The sequence below is a fragment of the Sceloporus occidentalis genome, unplaced genomic scaffold (genome assembly GCF_023333645.1).
Source record: "Sceloporus occidentalis isolate IW3139 unplaced genomic scaffold, rSceOcc1.0.p SCAF_4, whole genome shotgun sequence".
Classification (NCBI taxonomy): Eukaryota; Metazoa; Chordata; class Lepidosauria; order Squamata; family Phrynosomatidae; genus Sceloporus; species Sceloporus occidentalis.
Window position 1 is genome coordinate 64,690,536 of NW_028316984.1, and position 24,457 is coordinate 64,714,992.

The window sequence follows — 24,457 nt, forward strand, 5'->3', positions numbered from 1 at the left end:
AAAAAAACTTGGGGTCCAAAATGTCCAGCAGCACCCCACAAGTCTCAACAGTCATTACTGGGTATTTTAATTCAGTTTCTGAGTATTTTAGGAACCTCCCATTTCAAGCCATTTTCCTCCTAAAAGTCTGGGAATAAAGATATGGTAGAGAAGGTACTAAAATGTCCAGAATTTAAGAGAAATGGCTAACAGCCTCAACCTGCACTATTGGCCATTTTGAGGAAGAATGTGTAGAATGTATTTTTGGCTCTCAAAATTTTGGGAATCCTTAGCAAAAGAGTTTTGGGTTTACATTTCCCCAACCCCTGTATGAGACTGTATAAAAACAGCTCTTCTAAACATTGCCAGTTTGTTCATGTCAGTAATTTTTACTGGCAGCATTCATGGTAGAAGTAGAAATAACAAAAACAAGATTTCAATGTTACAAGACACCTTTGGTCAGCCAAGAAATTCGGTAGGTGACCTTGGACAAGTCACACCCTCTCAGTTTCAGCAATTGTAAACCTCTGAACAAATCTTGTTAAAAAAAAACGAAGTGTTTCACTTTTGAAGAGCTTCTGAAGTTAACACTGGTTGGATTAAGAAAATATGTTTGATTTCTTAAACCATTTACCACAGCTATTTAGAATGGACCAAACCACCAATGGTCTTCCAGTCTTCAGCTAAGGCATGTAAGTGAAAGTGATCTTAAAGATGATTTCAGTTCTGGAGACAGCTTGTCATGAAGGAATTGCTATGTGGAGTTCCAGATGCCCAAATTCTAACCCAGAAGGAAAAGGGACAAAACTTGATTTTGGTGTTCATCACCTTTAAGCATAATATTCAGATTTTTATTGTCTGAAATATTTTCCCCATTGATACTGAAGACATGAAACAAAGTGCTCTCATAGTTTTCTTGTTTCTTATGAATGGGGTTCTGGTGCAGAGGACTTCCAAATGACAAATAAATTTGGAGCTTTTTGTTCAATGCACCTTGAATGATTCTTTTTATAGTTTAAAACATGATACATGTATTTTTTCTGCAATGGTAACTAGTGCAAAACTTAATTGAAATACAAAAGAATGCCACTCTGGTGTGTCTTTCATATGTATGTATGTGTATATGTCTATATATGTAAGAAATCAAATAAGGTAATATTGCTCAAATTCATTACTCCTTTAAAATAAACCAACCTAGTTAATGAATGCATCAAATTGAAAAAGTATTCAGACAATAATACATTCAGTCATACAAGTGAATCAGTGCCTGATGTCCTTCAAGAACTCTTGCCTTTCAGTTTGGATAAGAGAATTTCATTTTTGCGGCATTCCTGTTAACAGAAACAGAAAAAACCAGAAGATTCAAACACTGAAAAATGGTGGTATCTATGTTAAACAATGATGCTTACAGTGTAATCCTACGTACAGCTACAGAGAAGTAACCTGCACTGAGTCTAAGGCAAGAGGCGGGCAACTGCATAGTTTCCCAGGCACCATCCCCCTGACCACAGGCTATACCTGCGCATCAACTCCCTCTATTCCCAAAATACTTATTTTCTTCAGTCATATGTCAGGGCTAGAAGCTTTGGGTGGACAGAACAGTGTTTCTGAATTTTTTTGCTGTTTTGGAGTCTTGTGGCATGGTTTTTGGCTAAAAGTGTTCTGGATTCAGGCCAAAATGAATTAAAAACTGGGAGGGGGGAGCTTTAAGGACCAAAGAAGCAGGATTTGCAGGGGCATTTGCAAACCATGCACTGCACTTTTTCCTTCCCTGATTTAATACAATTTATGTATGTATATCTCTAGTAGATTAGCACTCTGGATGCGCTAACTCCCATCATGTTGGCTGGGTAACTATGGAGTCATAGTCCAACATATCTGGGGGGCACCTACTTGAGGAAGACTTGATCTATAGGACTGCAGCATAAATCAACAGCAAGATTCATAGATACAAGGAAGATGTATAGCAAGTGGAATGTACTGACAGTTGAATGAGGGAGGGCTGAGAAGGAGAAGGGAATGGCCCAGATGAGCCACACTGGGAAAAATAAGTGTGTATCTGAAAAGTCATACTGATGCTAAATACAATCACGCCAACAGCTTTTACCCTTAAACTACAAGCAACTGTTTCTACCCATTACATTATCCTTACAATGTTATAAGAGGGGGAGAAATGAGGGAACTTCACAATCTCTTTCTATAGCCAAGCTATCCTAGAAGTGTCATTAGACTTCCATGAGGTTCACATCTGCAATAGATTCCCTCTCTGCATCTAAAAGTCCTACCATTTCTATACCTCTAAGCCCTCATCTTTTACCTCTTTAAATTCTTTCACTGTTTTAAAGTAAAGTCTCTGTTTCTCCAGTAATTCCAGATATTCGTCATTTAATTGGTCCCTTCTCATTTTGTTTTCTTGCTTCTTCTTCTCCATCTATTGAAAAAAAAATAAGCCAACAACCACCCAAGAATTAAAGTACTATTGCAGTATATAGTAGCTACCTCCAAACACCTAAGACATGAAAATAAACTAATTTCTCCAGAGGACAAAATGTGAATTAAGAGCAGGATAAATAGAGATCTGAAGGAATATTTGGCAATGAAGACATTTAGGAAAAGAACTGCATGTGTGATTTAGCAAAAAATCAAGTGGTAGAATATACCTTTGTGCACACTGTGGCATCTGTTTCCACGCTGCATACGCAAACTATTTCCACCACACCTGCCAGGCACTTATTGCTGTATTTACAGTAGATCACTGTCCTCTCCTAACTGAAATAAACACTCAGATCCTTAGTAACTTCTTACATAACTTCTTGTAAATCTTTAAGCTAATGGGGTCACGCCTGGATAGTTGCTGGATGAAAACCACCCCCACCCCCACCATCCCCAGAGTGTGTGTAGCAATACCAACTAGGACTAGGAAAATATCCTGCAGTCAGAGCTGATACCACTGGCGTACTTGGATTCCCTAAGGCTCTGACTCAAAAGGACACTGCTTCTCATGTTATGTAGGAGGTTTCACCTTCAATTGCGACATCATTTTCAGGTACTGTAGAAGTGGACAGCCACTTATCTTAGTAACCTGGTTCTATTTTAATTGTTAGAATCTTGTGTTATGGTCATATAATATATAGGTACAAGGGGAAAAAAAAGTATCTATGTGGTGTTCAGTAGAACTGAGCATTATTCTACAGCAGTGGTTCCCAACCTGTGGGTCGGGACCCCTTTGGGGGTTGAACGACCCTTTCACAGGGCTCACCTAAGACCATCGGAAAACACACATTTGCACGTAGCAATGAAAATAATTGTATGGTTGGGGGTTGCCACAACATGAGGAACTGTATTAAAGCGTTGCGGCATTAGAAAGATTGGGAACCACTGTTCTACAGAATAAAAATTGTGCTAAATGTTTTAAATACCTCCACCAAACTTCTTTTTCTCTCCCCCCACTTCCTCCTTTTTATACCAAAAAAGAAAAAGAAAAAAACAAGAAAAAGGAAATTATCTAAACCTTCATTCGATTCTGTTTAATTCCTTCTACGATCTGCTCCATCTGCCGGAGAAACTGATCTCGGGCACCAGAAGAAGCCATGGCTCTGAAAGAACAGACACCAAACAAGACAGAATGCTATGCAACGGAAGGAACATTCACACTTGATGATTTTAAGCTACAAGATAAACCTTTGGAGATCAAACTTTGCTTGGAAATAACTGAAAGACAGAAACTAAAATAATGTGGGCTGGAAGGAGGGGAAGATGAAGAGTATTATATTTACTCAGCTTCTTTTCCTTCTATAATTTAATGAGGTTACTAAAGAAAAGAGGAATCTTCTCATCTACTCTCCCCTGTGCAATTACCTGTCAAGTCTACCTGGTACTTAGGAGTCAGCTCATTAAACATAGGAATTTATGGTTGATAATGAGCAAATGTTTAGAATGATAGCTAGGATACAGGTTGAAATCCTTAAAATATTGGCCTTAGAATTAACTAGCAACACTAACATATACACAGAGAAATTAGTCCCATTCTCTTCAATGCTGCTCACTCTTAGATAAACTCATCTAGGCTTTTATGTGGAGGCAGGCTCCTGTGTCCTTGGGAAAGCTCCCTCAAAGTTTAGATGCTGTTAGCTCCTGAGACATAAAGAGATGCTGCCATAAAAAAGGCAGCATGCATGCATTTCATAACTAAGCGAAGCCCTCCTTATTTCAGCTAAAGTCTACTTAAGAGTTATTTGAGACTTGTCTTTGTGTGGCAAACACAGAATGGTTTTCTCTTTGAAAACTGCAAGCAACATGATATTGTCATAATTATAAATGAGATCTTTAAAAAGTGTTACATAAATAATTTAAGAGTGAATTTGAGAGTGAAATGTATGAATGTATGTATACTTGGCTGCCTTTGTAAAAATTTTAGAGCAGTTCCACTTTTAAATGGAACTGTTTCTTAAATTAAGACAGTCATAAAGAAGTGAAATGGCTGAGCTATGAGGTAAGTATAGCAGCCCTGTGGAAAACGAGGAAGATGACTTACTGCTGGAAATTGTCATGAATTGAATTCAGCAAGTTAACCTGTAAGACAGAAGGATTTATTTTGATACAAACTATCCTGTGTAAAAAATTAAAATTCTATAAGCAACAGTGCTGGTTAAGAAAACTGGCTGATATACATGACTATGCATTAGTTTGCAGCACTATGGTACTCATTACTTTAGGACTGGCAGCTGTGTGTGTAAAATGACTTCTCCAAAAGTGTTTGAGGCTGAACTGGTTTAGAAAACCTTTTTGTAGTGGTTGACAGCTTATTCACACATGCCTGCCATCATCACATGGTTTATGAAGAACTACATACAATACACACGTTGGCATGGAGTGCAGTTTGTTGCAATAAAAAAGAGAACCACTTAGGACATTCAAGAATCACTGATTGGCATTATCTAGGAAGTGATAGCTAAGCTTATAAATCAGTGATTCCCAAAGTGACCCAGGTGACAGTGGAAAGATCCAGGGGGGCAGTGAGGGGGAAAGGGGGCAGCAGGTGGGTGGTAAAGGAAAAGGGACGGCAGAGGGACCTTCAGCCAAACTACTGGTGCGCAAGAAAGAAAAAGGAAACTATCACCCGTTAGGACCATGGTGGGGATAAGGGCTGCATGAAACTTCTTTTCAGAGTCCCATAAAACCACTGTACAGCCTCACTGATCACTTCATGTGGTGGTGTCTCCTGCTCTTCATCTACCTGTGCGAGCTCATTCTCTTAGCCACATCTTTCACCAGTGGTGGTTGTAGCTAAGAAACTTGCAAGTCCCGGCACAGGGCATTGCTTCTGTAGCCCAGAGTGACTACATTTTGGGATAGACTGATTGACTGGAGCAAGAAGTTAGAGCATGTGGCATAGAGAAGTGGAAGCAAAAAAAGAAGCTTTCAAATTTGGAACTCTGATTACTGTATATACTCGACTATAAACCAATCTCATGTATAAATTGAGGGCAGTTTTGAGGCCAAAATTATGTATTTTGCCATGACCCATGGATAAATCGAGGGTAAAACATGGAGGCTCTTTCAGTGTGTGTATGTGTACATGCAGCAAAAGGGACTCTAATTGAGGCTTTTTGTTTCAGCATTTCAACTTTGGTTTCAGCCTTTATTCCCCAGACTGCAGCAGCCAGTGGTGGCGGGAGAGAGACTCTGTTTGTTTAACAGCTATCAGTCATCCAGGACTCTTTCTGCTTGGCTCAAAAGAAAAAGAAACTCTTTTCCCACCACATGGGGAAATCTGAAAGAGCTGTTATCACATTACCATAATGACCCGTAAATAAGTTGACTTAAATGGCATAAACATTTAGACTTATAGATGAGCTTTGCCAAGACTTGGCTAGCAGGCTGGAGCTGCATTGCTGCTCCTGTCCCCCCCCCGCCCCAAATCAGACAAACTGAAAGAAGAGCTAGCAGACAAAACAATGTTGGTGTATGTTGGTGGGAAAGACTTGAAGCTGTGTTTAAGTGTTGACATGTTTCTGGGGAAGAAGGGGGAGGAATATCTGAGGTCAATTCTTAGAAAGAGTCTTTCACCTTGTAGTGGCTCCTGTAGTTAAAATCTCTCCCTTCCCACATCCATGCCAGTCTCCAGTCCAGAGCATGTGGCCTCTGTAAACTCCCAATGCACATGCGCGCGCGCACACACACACACCAGCTATGCCCCTCTTTGCTCCAATGAAGAAAGACAGAGTCCTTCCTCACCAGAGAGGAAGCTTCTCCCTTTGTACCCATTCACCTTGGGAGCAGCAACCAAGAAGCTGGCAAAGGAGTGACTGAGAGACCTCCTGAATGTACTGGCCTTTGCTGGAAGGATAGCATGGGAGCCTTCTCAGTTGCTGGTCAGCCAGCTGCTTGGTAGCTGCTCTCAGGGAGACCAGGAGCAAAGAGAGCAGAGTCTGATCAGCCAGTTAAGAAATATCCCAAAAGCCTCTTGCCCAGGCCAGCCTTTGCCACAAGACTGGCACAAGCAAGAGGTTGCTCAGTTGCTGATCCCAAGGTGACTGGGTGCAAAGGGATCAGCAACCTAGATTGGTTGTTCTGAATATGCAGAAGAACAATAGAGCTAATCTCAAGAAATACATAGGGGGTGGGGCGCCAGGGTTGTCATCCAAGAGGAAGGGGCAAAGTAGCCAGAAAAACTTTGAAGACCACTGTTATAAACCAGCATAACATAACCAAAGAAATTATCCTTTCCCACTTCTTTAACCAGCTTCAAAACAGAGTTGAAGACCATCCTGTTCAGAGAAGCGTTCCCAGGCATTGCATAATTGTCACTTGCTATTTCATGTTCCTTTGTTGCCTGTTTTATTGAATCATTTCCTGTATTGCTATGTTCTCCCTCCAGTCCATCTGCCTTGGTCCAGGCCTCGGAGGTTGAGAAGAACTGCTGGCCCTCATCCCCTTCCCCATGACCACTCCCTTCTCCTTTTGTGTCATGTCTTTTTAGATTGTAAGCCTTAGGGCAGGGAACCGTCCAATTAAAAAGACTGTATGTACAGCGCTGTGTAAATTTACAGTGCTTTATAAATAAAGGTTAATAATAATGGATATAACTTTAGTGCATTTATTGGAGGATTGTAATGAGCAGATTACACGATTGATGGCAAATTTTCTAATGGAGGCAACAAAAATTTGGTATAATTTAAACAGCGGTAGTGCATAGAATAACTTGTATAAGGAAGGAATTTTAAAGTATCTATGTAAATAATTTTAGTTATAATTTTAATTGTGTATTATGTTTTTGAGATGCCTAATAAAGGTTATGATGAAAAAAAATAAAGGTTAATAATAATAATAATAATAATCCTTACTTCCCCCCCCCCCCCCTTTTCAGGAGACTATTCAAGAACTTTGCTACATGTTTATACAAAATACAGTTAAAGAACATAGAGTGCAGTACTCCTCTATTTAGCAAAACACTTTGAAGGAATCTAACAAACAAGTGCAAAGAAAACATGTGTGCGCATGCCTTCAAGTTGCCTGTTGACTTATGAAGCCCATGAATTTCACAGGGGCAAGGAATACTCAGATGTGGTTTTGCCAGTTCTTTCCTCTGAAATACAGCCAACAGCACCTGGTATTTGCTGGCACTTTCCCATCTAAGTATGAACCACACTTGACCCTGCTTAGCTTCCAAGATCAAAAGGGATCCAGTGCCTTTAATGTATTAAGGGCTAAAAAATAGTAATACTTCTTACATAGAAACCACAAGGCAAGTGTAAGTACAGCAAATCCAGAAAACATAGTGGCAGGTGAGCGTAATCCAGACTGCACATATGGATATGGATGTATTTGTAGATATGGATCCAGATCACAGACAAGACTATTGTTCCCTGCTCACTATCCCATGTTAGGTTACGGAAAGAAATAAAAAAATTCCCACTAATTCTGATCGGTGACTGGACTTTCTGCCAACTCTGAGCAATGTCTTTCTTTCCCACTCAGACAATGCTTCCATTCTGTAGAATTCAGCTGGCTCCAAGAAGCCTTGTTTGACAATACTTTACTTCTGCAACCCAACCAAGCTGGGTACCTGGCTGAAGCACCAGAGGGAAAAGCTCCACTCATTTCTTGGACTGCTGAACCAAAGATGTCAACAGGCACGGTCTGCTTTCTCTCAGAAGACAGTGTGCCCCATTCTAACCTAAGAAAATATACCAAGCAGTGCTAGAGCTTTATGTTACAGTAACCATATTCTACTATGCCATCTATGTTGCTCCTCTTACCACTATGAGAAATACCTTCCATCCCACTTACAATTAAATTTTCTAGACTACTTAATTTTTTAAGGTACACATATATGTGCTATTATAATTTCACTCATTAATTGTTATGTGGATGACCTTAGGCAAGTCACACTCTTTTAGCCTCAGAGGAATGCACTGGCAAACCCCTTCTGAATAAATCTTTTTTCAACTCCCAACCCCGATAAGGTCACTGTAAGCTGGAGTCAACTTGCAGGCACATAACAACAACAAACAGATATCACCTTAAATATGATATATCAAGCTATTATATCCAGAGGATATGCTTTGGATTCAAACTGAGATTTTGGGATAGCATCTTACCTCTTTTTCCAGATATACCTTCTTATCATCCAGGGTGTTATAGAGGGTAAAGAACTGCTTGGTTTCCTTGTGAGTTGCTGATACTGCAAACATTGAGTAAAAAGAAATAGTTGACCAAACACACACACACACAAATAGCAGAATACAGGAAACCTAATAACTTTATTTTAAATGAAAATAATTCATACTACTATGATGAAAAACCCTTTTCTAGACTGGAATGTTGACTGAAAACCAACTTTATTAAGGATCTGATAAAGTCATCCAATTTAGAGTGCAATCCTGTATATATGTACTAATTACAATGTTAAGTGTCAGGATTTAGGTATCCTAGAAAATGTATAGATGTGGGACAGGGTTATTATGGGTCAACAGGAAGCCATGATGAATAAGCTTTTAGACCCCAGATGAGGCACTGGGGTATAATCAATTACTAACTCAATTACCTCCCACCCTGAATCCTCTTTCAGAATCTACAAAAGCCTGCTGCAACGCTTTTAATAATCACTTCGCAGATAAAATCTCGCAGATAAGAGCCGAGTTAGATGCCGGCTTTAAAATACTGTCGTTAGGAGGTATCCAGCATCTCCGCCTATACTGTTATTCTGGATCAATTTGAGTCGGTTAGTACCGAGGATGTGGACAAGCTTCTTGGTTGCATGAAAAAGACTTACTCTCTCAATCCTTGCCTGTCTTGGCTGGCTATCCAGGGGGGTGATACCATCAGGTTACTATTGAAGAACATAATCAATGCATCTTTTAGGGAAGGCTACCTCCCACCTTGCCTTAAAGAGGTAGTGGTTAAACCACTTCTAAAGAAGCCTTCCCTTGACCCCCTGAACAGAAACAACTACAGGCCTGTTTCATTGTTACCATTCTTAGGCAAGGTAACTGAGAGAGCAGTCACCATTCAACTCCAAGCAGTCTTGGAAGAAATGGATTTTCTAGATCCATTTCAACCTGGATTCAGGACTGGACGCGGAGTTGAGACTGCCATGGGCACCTTAGTCGATGATCTCCATCTGACCATCGACAGGGGAAGTGTGACGCTGCTAGTGCTCTTGGACCTCTCAGCGGCCTTCGATACCATTGACCATGGTATCCTTCTGGAACACCTGGGAGAGTTAGGAATTGGGGACACTGCCCTGCAGTGGTTCTGGTCCTACCTCTTGGGCAGATTCCAGATGGTGCCGCTTGGGGACAGTTGTTCGGCCAAGAGGGAGCTTAGGTCAGGCATCCCTCAAGGTGCAATTCTATCCCCAATGCTGTTTAACATTTACAGGAATCCGCTGGGCAAGATCATCTGGAGACATGGGGCAGGATGTTATCAGTATGCTGATGACACCCAAATATATTTCTCTATGTCTCAGACTGACAGTGACTAAGGATGGCATCTCTCCTCTAAATGCCTGTCTTAATGCGGTACTGGACTAGATGAGGGGAAACAAACTCAAGTTCAATCCAGGTAAGATGGAGGTACTTGTAATAGAGACCCCCAATCCGGGAATGGAGTTTTGTCAGCCAGTTCTGGATGGGGTCACACTTCCCCTGAAGGACTCTGTTTACAGTCTGGGGGTGCTCCTTGACTCGTCCCTTCATCTGACAGCTCTGGTGGATGCGACGGTCACGAGCACTTGCTATCAGCTTCAGCTGATATGCCACCAGTGCCCCTTCCTGGAGCAGGGAGATCTTGAAACAGTGGTACATGCACTGGTAATCTCTCAGCTCAACTTTTGTAATGCGCTCTACATGGGGCTACCCTTGTGTCAAGTCCGGAAACTTCAACTGGTACAGAATATGGCAGCCAGGTTGTTACTGGCACACCTAGATCTGTCCACATCACACCAGTTTTAAAATCCCTTCACTGTCTGCCTATTAACTTCCAGGCAAAATACAAGGTGTTGATTATAACCTTTAAAGCCCTACATGGCTTGGGTCCAGACTACTTGCGGGAGCAGCTTCCCCCATATAACCTGTCCTGCACTCTTGGTTCCACTGGGAAGAATCTGCTCCAGCCTAAGAGGACTAGACTTGCTGGAGTGACCCAGAGATCCTTTTCATCAGCTGCTCCTAGACTCTGGAACAACCTGCCGGACGAGATCCATCAGATAACCACCTTGGATACCTTCAAGAAGGCTATCAAGATGGATCTCTTCCGGCAGGCCTTTCCAGACTAAAACACCCTTGCTGACCTGCCTTCCCCCTTTCTCCTTTCATCTTCCATCTTTTCTCTTTATGTGCCCTATCTGGACTCTGCTTGAAATTTTTAACTCATTTTAGTATATTGTACATTAATGTTTTAACTTTTTTTTTTGGTTTAATCTCTTTTTAGGACTTGAATATGCTTTTATGTAAGGGGGGATTTTGGAATTTTTAATCTCTCTCTTTTAATTGTATCGTATTTTACTGTTGTAATCCACTTGGATTCCCTGAGATTAAGCAGAATATAAATAATAATGTTAATAATAATAATAATAATAATAATAATAATATCATTATCATCATTACTATGCAATTGTGTCAGGCTGTAAAAATCAGCAAGTGTCAGAAAGTACAAAGTCATGCCACATGGGGGACATGTACAGATGTGACACTGGGAAGAGGCTGGATTAAATGCCAACAGTAAGCTACTCTGTTACATTTAGTGTTACTGCCTCAGTATCTTTCTTTTTTGAAACTGATCTTACACCAGTTCATTCATCAATACCATTTCTTACCAAATAGTGTCCTGAGAGTACCCTTTGACTTTCACAATGTCCAAATCCAACCTCCTAGGCAAAAATCTTATTTTTATTTTTTTTTAACACTTACATCCTACCTATTCCAGGCAATTCACAATAAAACTTCATAGCAATATTGTTAAAGGAATGGAATAATAAAACCATTCCACCAAACTGGAACATTATAATGGAATATTATAATAGGGACAGGGAACTGGATAGCCTTAGATATTGGTAGCCTGCAATTCCCACTATTCCTCACCATTGCCTATGTTGGCTAGGATTGCTGGGAGTTGCATGCCAACAACATCTAGAGGGACAAATGATTCTACACCAAGTGTTAAAATCTGTCATTATGAGGTCTACTACATTTAGGAGCTATCTAAGGGCAGGCATCCTGGAGCTGGAATGCCTACCATGTTCTTCTGTTACGAAAACTAGCTATGATGGTGAAGGGATGTGGGTCAGGACCAGAAACATTTATGCATTTAATTTATAAATAAATTCTTTAATAATAATAAAATTTATTTTTATCCCACCCCTCTGCACAATGCAACCAAGGCGGCTTACAACATTAAAATATACATTCCAATAAAATAATTCCATATCCCACATTCCCAGTCCCACCCCCTTAAAATAAAATTAAACAATTAATAGTTTAAAACCTCATTTAATTTTTTTCCTAGTATGGGATTTAATTTATATCCCCGTTTTCTCTTATAAACTATGTAGGAGGAAAATTTAACAGACTTAAATATAATGGATAAGAACAAAGTTTTCAATGTATTCATAATGATTTTTGAATTGCCTTCCTACATATGCCCTCAGCCCTGCTCTTCTTGTAGAACCATTCTTGAAATTTGGAGGACCCTGTGAGTTGGTAATCTGTGAAAATGAGGGGATAAATGGCAAAGATCCTTCAAATACAGAGAAGTACTTTACAACCTTCCTTGGATCAGAGCCAAAATACAGCAAGTGCAATCTTTGTCAAGGTTCTGTGAAGTTTTCAACATGTTATAAAAATGTTAAAGTGTGAAAGAACACACTCCCAAGCACTCAGTCAACCTACAAAAGCCAGGCAATATATCTTAACATAAAATCAACATTCTGTGAATTGTAGTTCACATAAATTTATTGGAAGCGACAGAATCTCAGCTTGTAAAGCAAAAAGGGTTATTCTAAATGATTTGCAATGCTCGTTTAGCAGAGATCAGGCGGGGGGTGGGGAGGAGGTAGAATTCTCCTAAATCATCAATTCACTACATTAAGCATGGCTGGGACTGTGATCCTGTGATACAGTGGTGGTTTCAGTCTAAAGAGAGGCAATACACTTTCTGACACAGAACACTCTTTATAGCCATTAATGGTACTGAACAACTTGAAGAGGCAAGGTAATAAAACTCATACATTATAGTGCTTTGCTTGCCAATACAGCATCAGCATGTCTATGTGAGTACATACACACAGTAGATTTTGGGAGAAAAACAATGAAAATTGACAAATTAGTACTGTATACTAGCAAAATAGACTGGTGGTAGAACAGGAATGATGGAAACTTATTCAGCATAAAAAAAATTGGTTTGGCAGGGGGGAAGATCAACCCAAATTTGAAATGTGATTCTTTTAACAATAAATAATAGATATTTGGGAGGGGAGGATAAGGTGACAACACTTTAGATTATTTAAAAATTATATTCTCTCATTTGAGCCTAGCTGGGTTTTGAGAGGCTGCAGGAAGGAGCATCTCCATTTTTAAAGGAACTCTGGATGAGGATGTGAGAGAGACCTCTCTCAGTGGTTGTTTTTCACACTTTGAAACTTTCTGCCAAGGGAGGCTTAAGCTAGTGCTCTCCCTGTCTCTATAGAAAGATCTATCTATTCAGAGAAGCCTTTGGCCTCTAGGGTTTCTGGGGAAGGAATTTTAAAGTGTCTCGATGCTGCTCTCTCTTTCACTGAGGTGTTTTTCTTTGAGCCTTTGATCAGTTTCTTATTTTAACTGAATTTGTTTTATCAGTTGCTTCCTTGAGTACCATTTCTGGAAAACAGTATGCAAAGGAATCTTGATGCACCTTTGAGACTAACTGAAAGACACACATTGATAGCATGAGCTTCGCAGACTTGAGCCTACCTCCTCAGATGCATCCGGTTATCACCTCAGATGCATCTAAGGTGGCAGGCTCAAGTCTACGAAAGCTCATGCTATCAACGTCTTTCTCTCAGTCTCAAAGGTGCTCCAAGATCCCTTTTCAAAACATCCTATGAGTCAAATGTATCTGCTGGAAAGATCTTTCTTAGTACTTGCCTTTAGAACCTTTCAAAAGCATATATTATTATTATTATTTAAAAGACCAGATACCCTGGGCTTCTCGGGGTCTATTTCCCTCCTACCTATTACTGGTGGGCAATTGAGAGAAACTCAAGTAATGAAGAAAAACAAACTGGAAGGACCTGAGTTTGTATGTGTGGTCAAAAGAAAAAACGAAAGATAAATATGAGGGAAAATATGAAATTAAAGGTACTACAGTGGTGCAATCTATTCTTCACAAATGATAATGACTTTACATTTATTTGACACACAGACCTGAAATAAGCAAAGTTTCAAGTCTCCAAAATTTCAGCCAGGTGAAATTGGCCTTCCAGATATTTTAGACTTCCAAATTCCAGAAGTTTACTTGTTGTATAACTAATTGTAAAGGGATATGGGAATTCTAGTTCAAAACCATCTGGAAGGCCTGTGGTTCGTCACTCCCAATTTAAGTTTAAAAATTTCATGACTTTGAAAGTTCATGCTAATTGCCAGCCATCCCAGAATATGTGTCAAAAGTTGAAAGGGCTTGCCTATCAGTACATTCCAAGCCATGTAGGCCTTTATAGGTGATAATCAGCACTTCCAACTGTGTCTGGAAAAGAACCAGTAGACAGTGAAGCTATTCCAATCAAAAGGAAGAGTTATACTTTCCTTATAACCAACCTCAGTTAACAATCTGGCCACAGCCTTTTGGACCCACTGCATACTCCAAAATTTTTCCCACATAGACTACATTCCAGTAATCCAAATGGGGTGTAATCAAAGTTTGTGGTACTGTGGCGAGACCTGACATCTGAAGGAATGGACAGGCTTCCTTTTAAAATAAGTTCTTAAATACAGATTGTGCATCTAAGTGGCTTAACCAACTATAAACACATACTGAATCATTCTAAAGCATCACACCTTGAGCCATGAGGGAATTTTTAAAGGCACTTTGTAAAGTCTTGCAAATGGCAGCATGTGAAGTGAATGCCAAAGAGCTATCAATACAGCACCATTAGCAAGGTGCAGTCGTCATGCTCCACAGGTTTATAGTGCTTAGCTGTGAGGAATATACTCCTGTTTGATATACATACCCTGACCGTAAAGTTCAATAAATCTCTTCTGGTACTGTGTTAACTCAGCTCTACTGGGTACCTCATCAATCTTGCGTTGTAAAATGGCTATTTCTCTATTGCGTCGGGCCTGAGGCGAGTTAAAAACAAAACAAAAACTCATTTTTATTTCATTTTTTAAGAAAACACATGGACATTAAAAAAACAACCTGGTAATGGAATTAATTGCTACAATGCACCTACTTCCCCTTTGGTAACTCTCTGCTACAAAAGGTAACAATTTCCTGTCATGGCTTGGAACTGATATTTAACACTTTAAAACATTCATTACAAAAAAAGCTGCAGGCCACACATTAACCAGAAATTTCATTGTACAAGAAAAGAATGCATTTGGTGAATCCCTTTCCCATTTCTAACTTACCAGAAGTAGCCTGATCTTTTGCAATTTCTCTCTCTCAGTTTTGTATTGCTGGTCTATAATTTTTGCTGGTTCCTAACATTTCAGACAATAAAACAAATCAATTAATAATCCATACCTACGGAATAAATCCCCAATAAAAATCAATGATTACAATTAACTGTTTCAGTGTTTGACACCCACATGATAATTTCTGCACTTTGCTATATGCTTTGCCTTGGGAATTTTATACAGTTCTTTTCAAGTCAGTAGCTTCATACAGAAAAACAAACAAACATAAAGCCAATAAATTATAATTCTGGCATATTGGGTATAGACAAATTTATTCTATCTGTATAAAACCAGAAAAGGAGATTATCCAAATATCCTCATGATACCTTGGAAAATAATAATTTATTTTTTTTAATCTTAGCTAGTATAACTACATATTAGCTGGATTCATCTAAATATGAACCCTATATTAAATAATGTAAAACAGACAAAAATTAAACAGGTGTATTCCCCCCCCCACACACACACACACACCTCACCACCACAACTGAAGCAGTTGCAGCTTTTAAAAGGTGTACAGATACTATCAGGAAAGAGCTAAAATGACAGAAGAAAAGTTGTTGCCTTGGAGGGTGGGCTAAAAAAAATTGACACTAAACTGTGATTAGTGCTAAACGCAAAATCAAAAAGGAAGTACTGTGTGAGCAGAGAAAATAAGAGTAGATGATTTAGATGTACATCTGAACTGAGCAATTTTCTTTAAGAAGGCAGCCAGACTAATGTTTCCCTTTTGAACTTTTGATTCATGTGTACAGGACTCATGAAACTGTGGAAAGATCCATGTGCAGCAGTCAGCAATCTTGGTTTCCCAGAATTATCTAGACGAGGGTCCAAAACACACTGCAGAATTAATCCAGTTTGAGACCGCTTTAACTGCCCTGGCTCAGTGTTGGGAATCCTGGGAACTGTAGTTTTGTGAGGCATTTAGTTTTCTCTGTCAGGGAGCTCTGAGGCCACAACAAACTACCATTCCCAGGATTCTCTAGCACTGAGCCAGGGCAATTAAAGCAGTCTCAGAATGGATTATTTCTGCATTGTGTTTTGGACCTATGACTGTATCTACACTGCAGAGAGCTTGACATCACTTTAACGGTTATGGCTCAAAGCTATGGAATCCTGGGATTTGTAGGTAATAATAATAAGTTTTTATTTATATTTCCCACGTTTCCATACGGATCAAGGTGGGATTACATCAATAAAAATACAATTCCATATAAAATACAATCAATAAAAGATTAGCATTTCTATCAATTCAATAGTAATTCAATAGTTGTGGCACCAGAGTTCTGTAACAGAGAAAGCTAAATAGCTCACAAAACTACATCCCAAAATTCTATAGCATTGAGCCAATACAGTTAAAGTGATGTCAAACTGCATTATTTCTCCAGTGCAAATGCAACCTATGACTCTTTGAATCTTTAAATAGGAGCTATGCAGCTAGTAGATTTCTTTTAGGAATTGAAGTCCAACAACATCTGACAATCCAGGTTTCAGAACCAATGTCGCAGTGCAAGAATGCCACATAATTGGTGGAATATTCGTAATTTGTTTGCTTTGACTTGCTTTCACAAAATACACACAATTGGTAACCAAAAAGAGATCTACCCCTTTGATCCAAAGTGTCCTCCTATGGCAGCAGGAGAGATAAAAGCAGAGATGGAAGAAGATCTATGCCCTGCCGGGCCTGCGCTAAGAGGAGAGAAGTTACTGACGGTGGGATATAATCAAGATTCCTTTCTGATACAATTTCCTCTGCCCTTTAACAGTTTGTTTCATTGATTATTCCAGTTCTCCCACTAACATCTCCACTATGTGTGCATTTCAGAGACATTATGAGATTAATAACACAATTTGAATCCTAGAGGCACACCACTTTCTTGGAATGCCCTCCTTTTACCTTCCCTCTGATAGACATGATACAAAAGGAGAAGGGAATGGTAGTGGGGAAGGGGATCAAGTCCATCAGCTCTTCTCTCTCTCTGAGGCTCTGGTGATGGCAGATGAACTGGAAGAAGGACATTCTTCTTACTCTGGGCTAGGCCTGATGGAGCTGGACCTGCCTCTTCTTTCCCTCTGAGACTAGGATGATGTTGGGGTAATACTGGCTATAGATATTTTCGCACCAGCATGGCGAAATCCTGAAGGACCTTCCATACAGGGAAGAACATCTTGGCAGTAACACAAAGGTTTGACAAAAAATATACTACCAGGGAAGAGGGTGAACTCTCCCTCACTGGTGTTTTTCTAATAAGAGATTGGACGGTCACCTGTTAGGTATGATTTGCCAGTTATTTCCTGCACCGGAAGAGGGCTGGACTAAGTGACTACTGGGATACCACCAAGGTTATGATTCAGTGATTAATGTTCGATTTCGATTTCTATAGACAGACCTCTTTCATTTTATGTTCCCTGCAATTCTACAGGACTGTGCATGCAGTGTACAGTTAAAGAGGTAAGCTATCAAACACACACATGCATGTGTTTATGTAAGAGTATGTATACACACACACCCTGTAACTGAGAAAGTATGTAAATAGCTCCTCTCCACAAAATCTCAATATGTCCATGTACCAACTGATATACTGTATATGAAAATATCCTCGATCAGAACAAGACAGGAGTTATTACATGATGTTTAGAGCAAATGTGTTCATTCAAAAATGTTCTCAGGCAAACACATTGCAGATATTTAGCAGATGCCAGGTAGCATATTGGCAAGATAAACTAAACATGCTGCTGCAATCATTTTTACAATATGTACTAAAAAATTAAGTGGGAAGAGAAATAATGATTTCAGAGGATTGCTTAACATGAATATCCAAGTATTCTTTGTGTACCTTTTCCTCTCCATTTTCAGATGCTTCTGCTTTCAAACTTTCAATATTTTGCTGGAGGCGTGCCATCTCTTCCTTGAAGAGCAAGAAAAATAATAGTTGTTTCTTTTCATTAGCAACCACTGTGCTCTTTATAGAAATTAGAAGTCAGAAGTGTGTTTGTTAAGTTATACATTAGAAAGAGTCAGAGATATAGCATATGCTGGGAACAAAATAATTGAGGTGGTTGGATGCACAGGGCAGCATTCTTCCTTGCCAGTGTTCCATACTAGAGTAGGGAGGGGTTATACATTTATTTCTTATGGAGATGAATCTTGAAGGAAGGGGAAGCAAGAAGTGTCAACTTTAAAAATGCCAGCAGACTTACAGTGATTACAAAATGCAACTACCGCTAGGAATACAAGTTACAAATATGATGAGAGATGCTGTCACATCAGCCTCCCACCTCCTGCCTGCATTTCAAAAGCAGGTTTGTTTGTTTGAAAACCAACATTCAGTACATTACACTCCATACTGCATAATGAAAACTATTCTCCAGTAATATACAATCATCATCCAAAAAATATTAAGCTAACAGGATTGAACGTTCAACTTGTATTTTGTTCCATTTCATACCATGACATTTTATTTATCTCCTCCTTACCCCTCATGTTTCAGCTAGCACCCTTTCAGGATAAAATGACTTTCTTGATGTGCCTAGCATATCATCTGCACAGCAAAAACTGATTAAGATTTAAATCTGAATTATGCATTACCTTGGGAACATGATGTTGGGGGCTCTATGTTGTATTGGTAGCATTTTAATTTATGGGTTATACTTTTGTCCTGCTTTTTCTCCAAGAAGCAAAAGGCCAGTTTACTTGACTCTCCTCTTCCCTACTTTAGCTTCTTAAAATCCAGGGAGGGAGGCCATGCAAATGTCAAGCATTCTATGGTTAGTGGTTACCACTCCAAAGCTCTAAGACCAGTGTCATGACAACATAGGCATCCACTTTAATACAAGGTCACACATTTATACAGCTCAGTATTGTCTACACTGCCTAGCAGCGGAATCCTAGGGGCCCTTTCTAGCCAGACCTAGGGGCTGAGTCTGGGCTCACTGGAACAGGAACCAAATGCATGATCCACATGACTTATGCAACTAATATTTTAAAAGCAATGAGTGCCAATACTCCAACACTGAATTTGATAATCAAGAAGTGACTTTTCTACAGTCATGGTGTTATAAATTTAACGTATCTAATAGCTCATAGGAATAATTTTCTATACAGGCTTCTAGTGCAGAAACAAACATATGAAGACTTCTAGGTCTTCAAAGGAAATTCTGAGCAGATGGAGAGCTCTCAGAAGTTATCTTTTTGGACTACAGCTTCTAGAATCCTCCAGCTAGCATGATTGTGCTGGCTAGGCATCAGGAGCCTTGTGGTCCAAAAAAGTAACTTTCCTGAATTCCGTGCAGATACAGCTTGGAATAACGTTCTAAAACTTACCCTACAATGTGCTCTAAATTCTTGCTCTTGACTTTTGAGGTTCTCATTCATTGCCACCAGTGCTCGAAGCTTCTGCAATACACTAAATAAAGAAATTTGCCTTGAGTCCCATTTTGGGAAAAGGAAGGGATATTAAATAAATAAATAAATAAATTTATTGTTTAGAAACTTGAAGGATTAAAAATTAATTCTTTAAAAAACACAGAGAAAAGGAAACACAACACCTTTCCATCTGTGTTGACCATACAATTCAAAAGATGCAGTAAAAGGCAAAATGACTGCTCAGTGTTTCATGAAAAACAATAGTTTCCCTGCATACCTTTGTTGTCATCTCTTATGGTGTAGTTTCTAAAAAGTTAACGAAGTGGGAGGGGAGACTGAGAGAGGCAAAATGTGAGACCTTTCAGTCAGAATATACCTCTTCATTGGAAAGCATGGACATGAGGCAACAAAATTTAAAAGTAATTAGACCTCATTCTTTTTGAAGAAAAATATTTAAGTACATACTCATATATTTAAATCAATGGGAGTGAAGTTTTGATGGTCTGTGTGCACTGTTTTTAAAGATATTCAGGTAACAGAAATTGGAATGAAATTTTTCAAAGGAAATCTATGACAGTAATTTTACAAAATAATATGGGAAAATTCCCAACATCATAGCATCACAACAGTAAAATCACCAGTACCATGGGCCAAAAAGTCTGTCTCCTCCACCCCCGGCCTAGCTTCGTCCTGTTTAGACAAGTCAACAACCCCAGGCCAGGGATAGGCAGACCAGATGCTATTCCAGCAACTCTAGCCAGACACGAGCCCAACCAGCTCTTAGCCTGGCATCCTATAAACACCACAACAGCTGGCAGTGCTGACAGCTGCTCATCCCTTCCTGCTGCTGCCGCTGCCATTCTCCATGAAAGCCTCAGTTCCAGCCTGTGATGTCAGAAGGGGACACCTGACTACATAGATGAGGCCAGGCAACATGTTTCCACCCTTTCAGGCCATGACTGCTGCCTTCACAGATAATACCCAGCTGTTGTCATGCCAGACCAGGTAAGTGCCAGGAAAAGAAACAGGCCAAATCTATGGGCAGAATACAACAAAGTTAGCCTGTAGTATCCTGACCGTGCATTCAGAGCCTTTGATAAGATACTCAGACTTCTGTCCTATATATGCTTATCTGGAATTAAGCCTATTGAAACTAATAGAGCATATTTCCTAGTAGGTATGCTCAAGACTGCATGGGGGTAAGGAAATCATGTGGGAAATGAAAGGAAAAGGAAAAAGAAAAGAAATTGAGGCATAAGAACTGCCACAGATGCCGTGCCAAACATTATTCCCAACTTCCATGCCTTCAAAATTGAAACAAATTTGAAAGTAGGTAATTACAGACTGTGGTATTTATAATATGTAGAAAAAAATGTGGGAAATTTAAAGCTGCAGAAAGACTCCATTTTAGCATGTTCTTTTGGAACATTAAGATAGATGTAAACAGATGTACACATATGAGACTAGAGAATATACATGAAGGTATACAAAGAAGAAGAAAAAGGCCATGATGGTGAAAAACACATACTTTGAGTCAGCTTGGGATTCCACCATTTCTAAGGCAGCGAGCTCCTTGTCCAATTTTTCACTATAATTCTTAACCTAAAGAAATTGAATCAATAACACAAGTTGAGTATGTCAAAGAAGATGAAGAATCAATTTTACCTGAAAGTAAAATCATCTTAAGATAGGCAAGGTTGCACTGAAAACTCTTGGCAAGGTCTAACTTCCTTTTCACACAGGAAGTTTATGACTCCTAAAGGTAAGGCCAATTTTTCCTCAACAGAGATATTAGTACTGGCTCACAACAACTGCCAAGAGGCCTCTACACTCGCACAAGAGGTCTTAACTTTTGACCCTAGTGCTAGGACTTGATCCCCAGCTTGATATAATGCGCTCCCTTCTAGTCTTTCTCTGATCCAATGGATCAGAAAAACAATGATTTTTTTTTTTTTTTTTTGAGATGCAGTTTGGATGAGTGGCTCAAGGCGGGTGATAGGAACCTACTAAAAGCTCCTTAACCAGTGAAATTTATTGCTCTTTTTATTGGCTTGTATATAGGGACAGACATTTAGACTGATTCTTTTCAATCTTTTTTTCATTTCACACAGCTCACTCTAAGCAGAAGGAAGAGAAAAATAAGAAGAGAGAAAGGAACAAACGTTTACCTCATTTAGTGTCTTCTTGGCCTCACTACATGCTGTTTGCAAGTCAGCACATTTAATCTGCAACTTTTATCAAAAGAAGCAAAAGAGTAAGAAAGTCAAGTTGAGGGACCACAAATCTGTTAAGTCAGATCCTTCATTCATACAGCAATAGTGCAATATACAAATAAAACCCAGGCTGGAGTTATTCTTAATGTTTATATAGATCCAGAATGGATCCCTAGTGTATGGGAAAGACCCACTGTATAACCACAGCCCATGTAATTAAAATATATATTAATGTTTGTATCCAGGGATGTAGCTTGGGGGCAAGGGTTAAGAGCAATGCTAATCCAAATAAGAATTCTGCTTCCTCCCATTTTAATTTTTCTTCAGTCCCCATATATCTACCATTGCAGTAACAAAATAACATTTAAGCATTTAGAAACTGTTTGGGCATCCAAAGAAAAAAGGCAAGAGAATGTGAAGAAAGCAATTAGAAGAGTTCTAGGTGTAACCAATTTTCAATGTCTCACTCCTTCCAAGGATAGACATTTGGGGAGTGAAGGAAAAATTCACTGGTGAGAAGAATTCATACAGCATGGCATTTTGCCTGCCTCTCCCCCCAACCAGCAATACACGTTTTACCAAATACTACAGCCTTACAGAAGTTTTGGCTTACAACCTGCTTGAATCCCAGCCAACAGGGCTCCAAATGTATATGGCAGGTTGCTGCCACACATCTAGAGGAAAGCTGGAGTTGCTAAGGAAAGCTACAATAATGGCTACTAGCAGAAAGTACTTCCTCTGGCACTGGGCACCTTGCTTTTCACTGACCTCCTTTATCTGCTACAATTCTCTATGTTTTGTTCCATCTGGTTTGTAAAGAACTACTCTGACCTTGAAAAGCAACATTTCAAGGGGTGTCAGGAACTGCGTAGGGATTGTCAGAAATTGTGTTTGTGAAAATCACTGCACTTTTTGCTTGTGAGAAGTCACCTATGACTATAACCCCATGTCTATGCACAGCTATGATTGTCACCTTGCACCTACTCTCCCACCCACATACTGAAATAAACAAAGACTGGCAAAAATGAACCAATATTGGAAATAATACAGTTGACAGATTCTTAAATCATAGTTTCTTCTGCTTCATGGAAATGCTCGCAGGGGAAAAACAGCAGATGGGATGGAACAGATGGCAATGAGTTTCAAAAAACTGCATCAAGTGTGACAGGCACAACAACAGTTTCACTACTGGCCAAATGAACTCCAACACAAGCAGCAGCAAGCTGCCACAGGAGGTTCTTCTAGCATTTGAGAGGGTGGGAAATGGAATCAACTTAAAAAAAAAGTCTGTATGCATTAAATAATTCTATATCATTTTGAAGTATGAACCATGTTTATATTTAGCCTGTAAGAATGAACACATTGCCACTGTGTGTGGAAAAATGGTTAATGACTTTAATTCCGAATTGCTGGCATCCAGAAAAAAAAGGCTTTATTTACTTCAGACAGGTCATTAAGGCATATGCCTTACTAATCTCCCAAAACATGAAAAAAATCCTTTTTTGACTACAGGTCCCATAGTTGTAGTCATGCTGGCTGAAGGATTCTGGGAATTGTAATTGAAATAGGAATTTTTTGAAGTTGAGTATTCTATTTAAGTACAGGAGTACATCAATACCCTGAAGCAATGTTTATTATCATACAAACTGTTCATGACCTGATTCTCCTGAATGGATTTCCAAGTTATCAGAAAGATTTTCCTACGGTTCAGAATGGAAAAGTTTTGGGAAGTTTTCTTAAGACCGTGTTTTTAAAAGACATACTTCTTCCAGCTGTTTGGTTTTCTGTGCGATTTGCTTGCTAAGCAATGCCACCTTCCTTTTGTGCTGTTGTGCAGCCCCAAGTCTTTCTGGACGCTCTTCTGCAGAAAGTTCTGATTGCTGGGAAGAAAGAAAGGGAGTAGAGAAGAGCACACAAACAGATTATTGTTCTGTCAGAGTTACCAGATAGTTGTTAGTGCAGCCTCTAAAAAGCACTGCCTTTTAATGTAGTGGAAAGCCTCATACAAATAAGGAAACATAAGGATGTTTCCTTGTCTTACAAGTGATGTGGAAAACTTTAGGCTCTCCACACATTTTGAATTACAGTTCTCATAATGCCTTACTTTGGCCATGCTGGTTGAGGGTTCTGGAAACTGAAGTCCAAAACTTCTGGAGAACCAAAGATTTTCCACAATTATGCTGAAAGAGTTTTACTACACACAAAAAGGAGTGATTTTCGAAAGTGTCCTTGCTTTGCATGCAGATGGGAAGAGATGCAGCATGAAGTCAACCAGAATGAAACTTGTACTTTTAGAAAACAAAAACCGATGCCAGCGTACCCACTCCAAAACAGTGTTGAAAAGTAACATATTAAACATAACATATTAAGAGTAATACATGTAGTATGGGACATCACTTTTAATCATTTTAATGAAGCCAAAGTAAACAGTAGGGTTTGTAAGAATTTTTTTGTAACATTTACTCATTACAAAAAATGCTACCTTGCAGTTGTTTGGGGAAGTTTTAGGCATCTGCAAAAGGGTTGTTGTTATTTTGAAAAATAAATTAAAATTTATTAGCTATAACACCAGTTGCAACTCCCAAGCAACAAGTAACGAGGAACAGTTACTGATTTTTTTTTAAATGGACACTAGTGTCCTTTCTAGTTCTGTTTGTAATCACATTGCAACAAGGCAATTTAGGTATTGGGGGATATGTTATTAGAAATGCAAAGTTTAAGATTAGCAACCACTTCACAGTGTT

The 24,457-nt window shown here is 39.3% G+C and overlaps 1 protein-coding gene across 3 annotated transcripts in view; it reads right to left on the reverse strand.

The window, feature by feature from the left end:
* Positions 1 to 791: 791 nt before the first annotated feature.
* The window catches only part of CCDC93 (CCC complex scaffolding subunit CCDC93), a 51,315-nt gene continuing 27,649 nt past the window's right edge, over positions 792 to 24,457 (reverse strand). For 2 of the 3 annotated variants that reach the window (XM_089520164.1, XM_089520163.1), the window contains 12 exons: positions 23,477 to 23,593; positions 21,669 to 21,731; positions 21,029 to 21,102; positions 19,459 to 19,540; positions 17,972 to 18,043; positions 15,087 to 15,158; positions 14,687 to 14,795; positions 8,583 to 8,665; positions 4,514 to 4,551; positions 3,491 to 3,575; positions 2,297 to 2,410; positions 792 to 1,310 (listed from right to left, as the gene is read on the reverse strand). In XM_089520164.1, the coding sequence (XP_089376290.1) occupies positions 1,257 to 1,310; positions 2,297 to 2,410; positions 3,491 to 3,575; positions 4,514 to 4,551; positions 8,583 to 8,665; positions 14,687 to 14,795; positions 15,087 to 15,158; positions 17,972 to 18,043; positions 19,459 to 19,540; positions 21,029 to 21,102; positions 21,669 to 21,731; positions 23,477 to 23,593 (963 nt within the window). In that variant the 3' untranslated portion in view covers positions 792 to 1,256. Of the gene's footprint in view, positions 1,311 to 2,296; positions 2,411 to 2,639; positions 2,749 to 3,490; positions 3,576 to 4,513; positions 4,552 to 8,582; positions 8,666 to 14,686; positions 14,796 to 15,086; positions 15,159 to 17,971; positions 18,044 to 19,458; positions 19,541 to 21,028; positions 21,103 to 21,668; positions 21,732 to 23,476; positions 23,594 to 24,457 lie in introns of those variants that run through there. The other variant, XR_016280881.1, reaches the window with a different exon arrangement.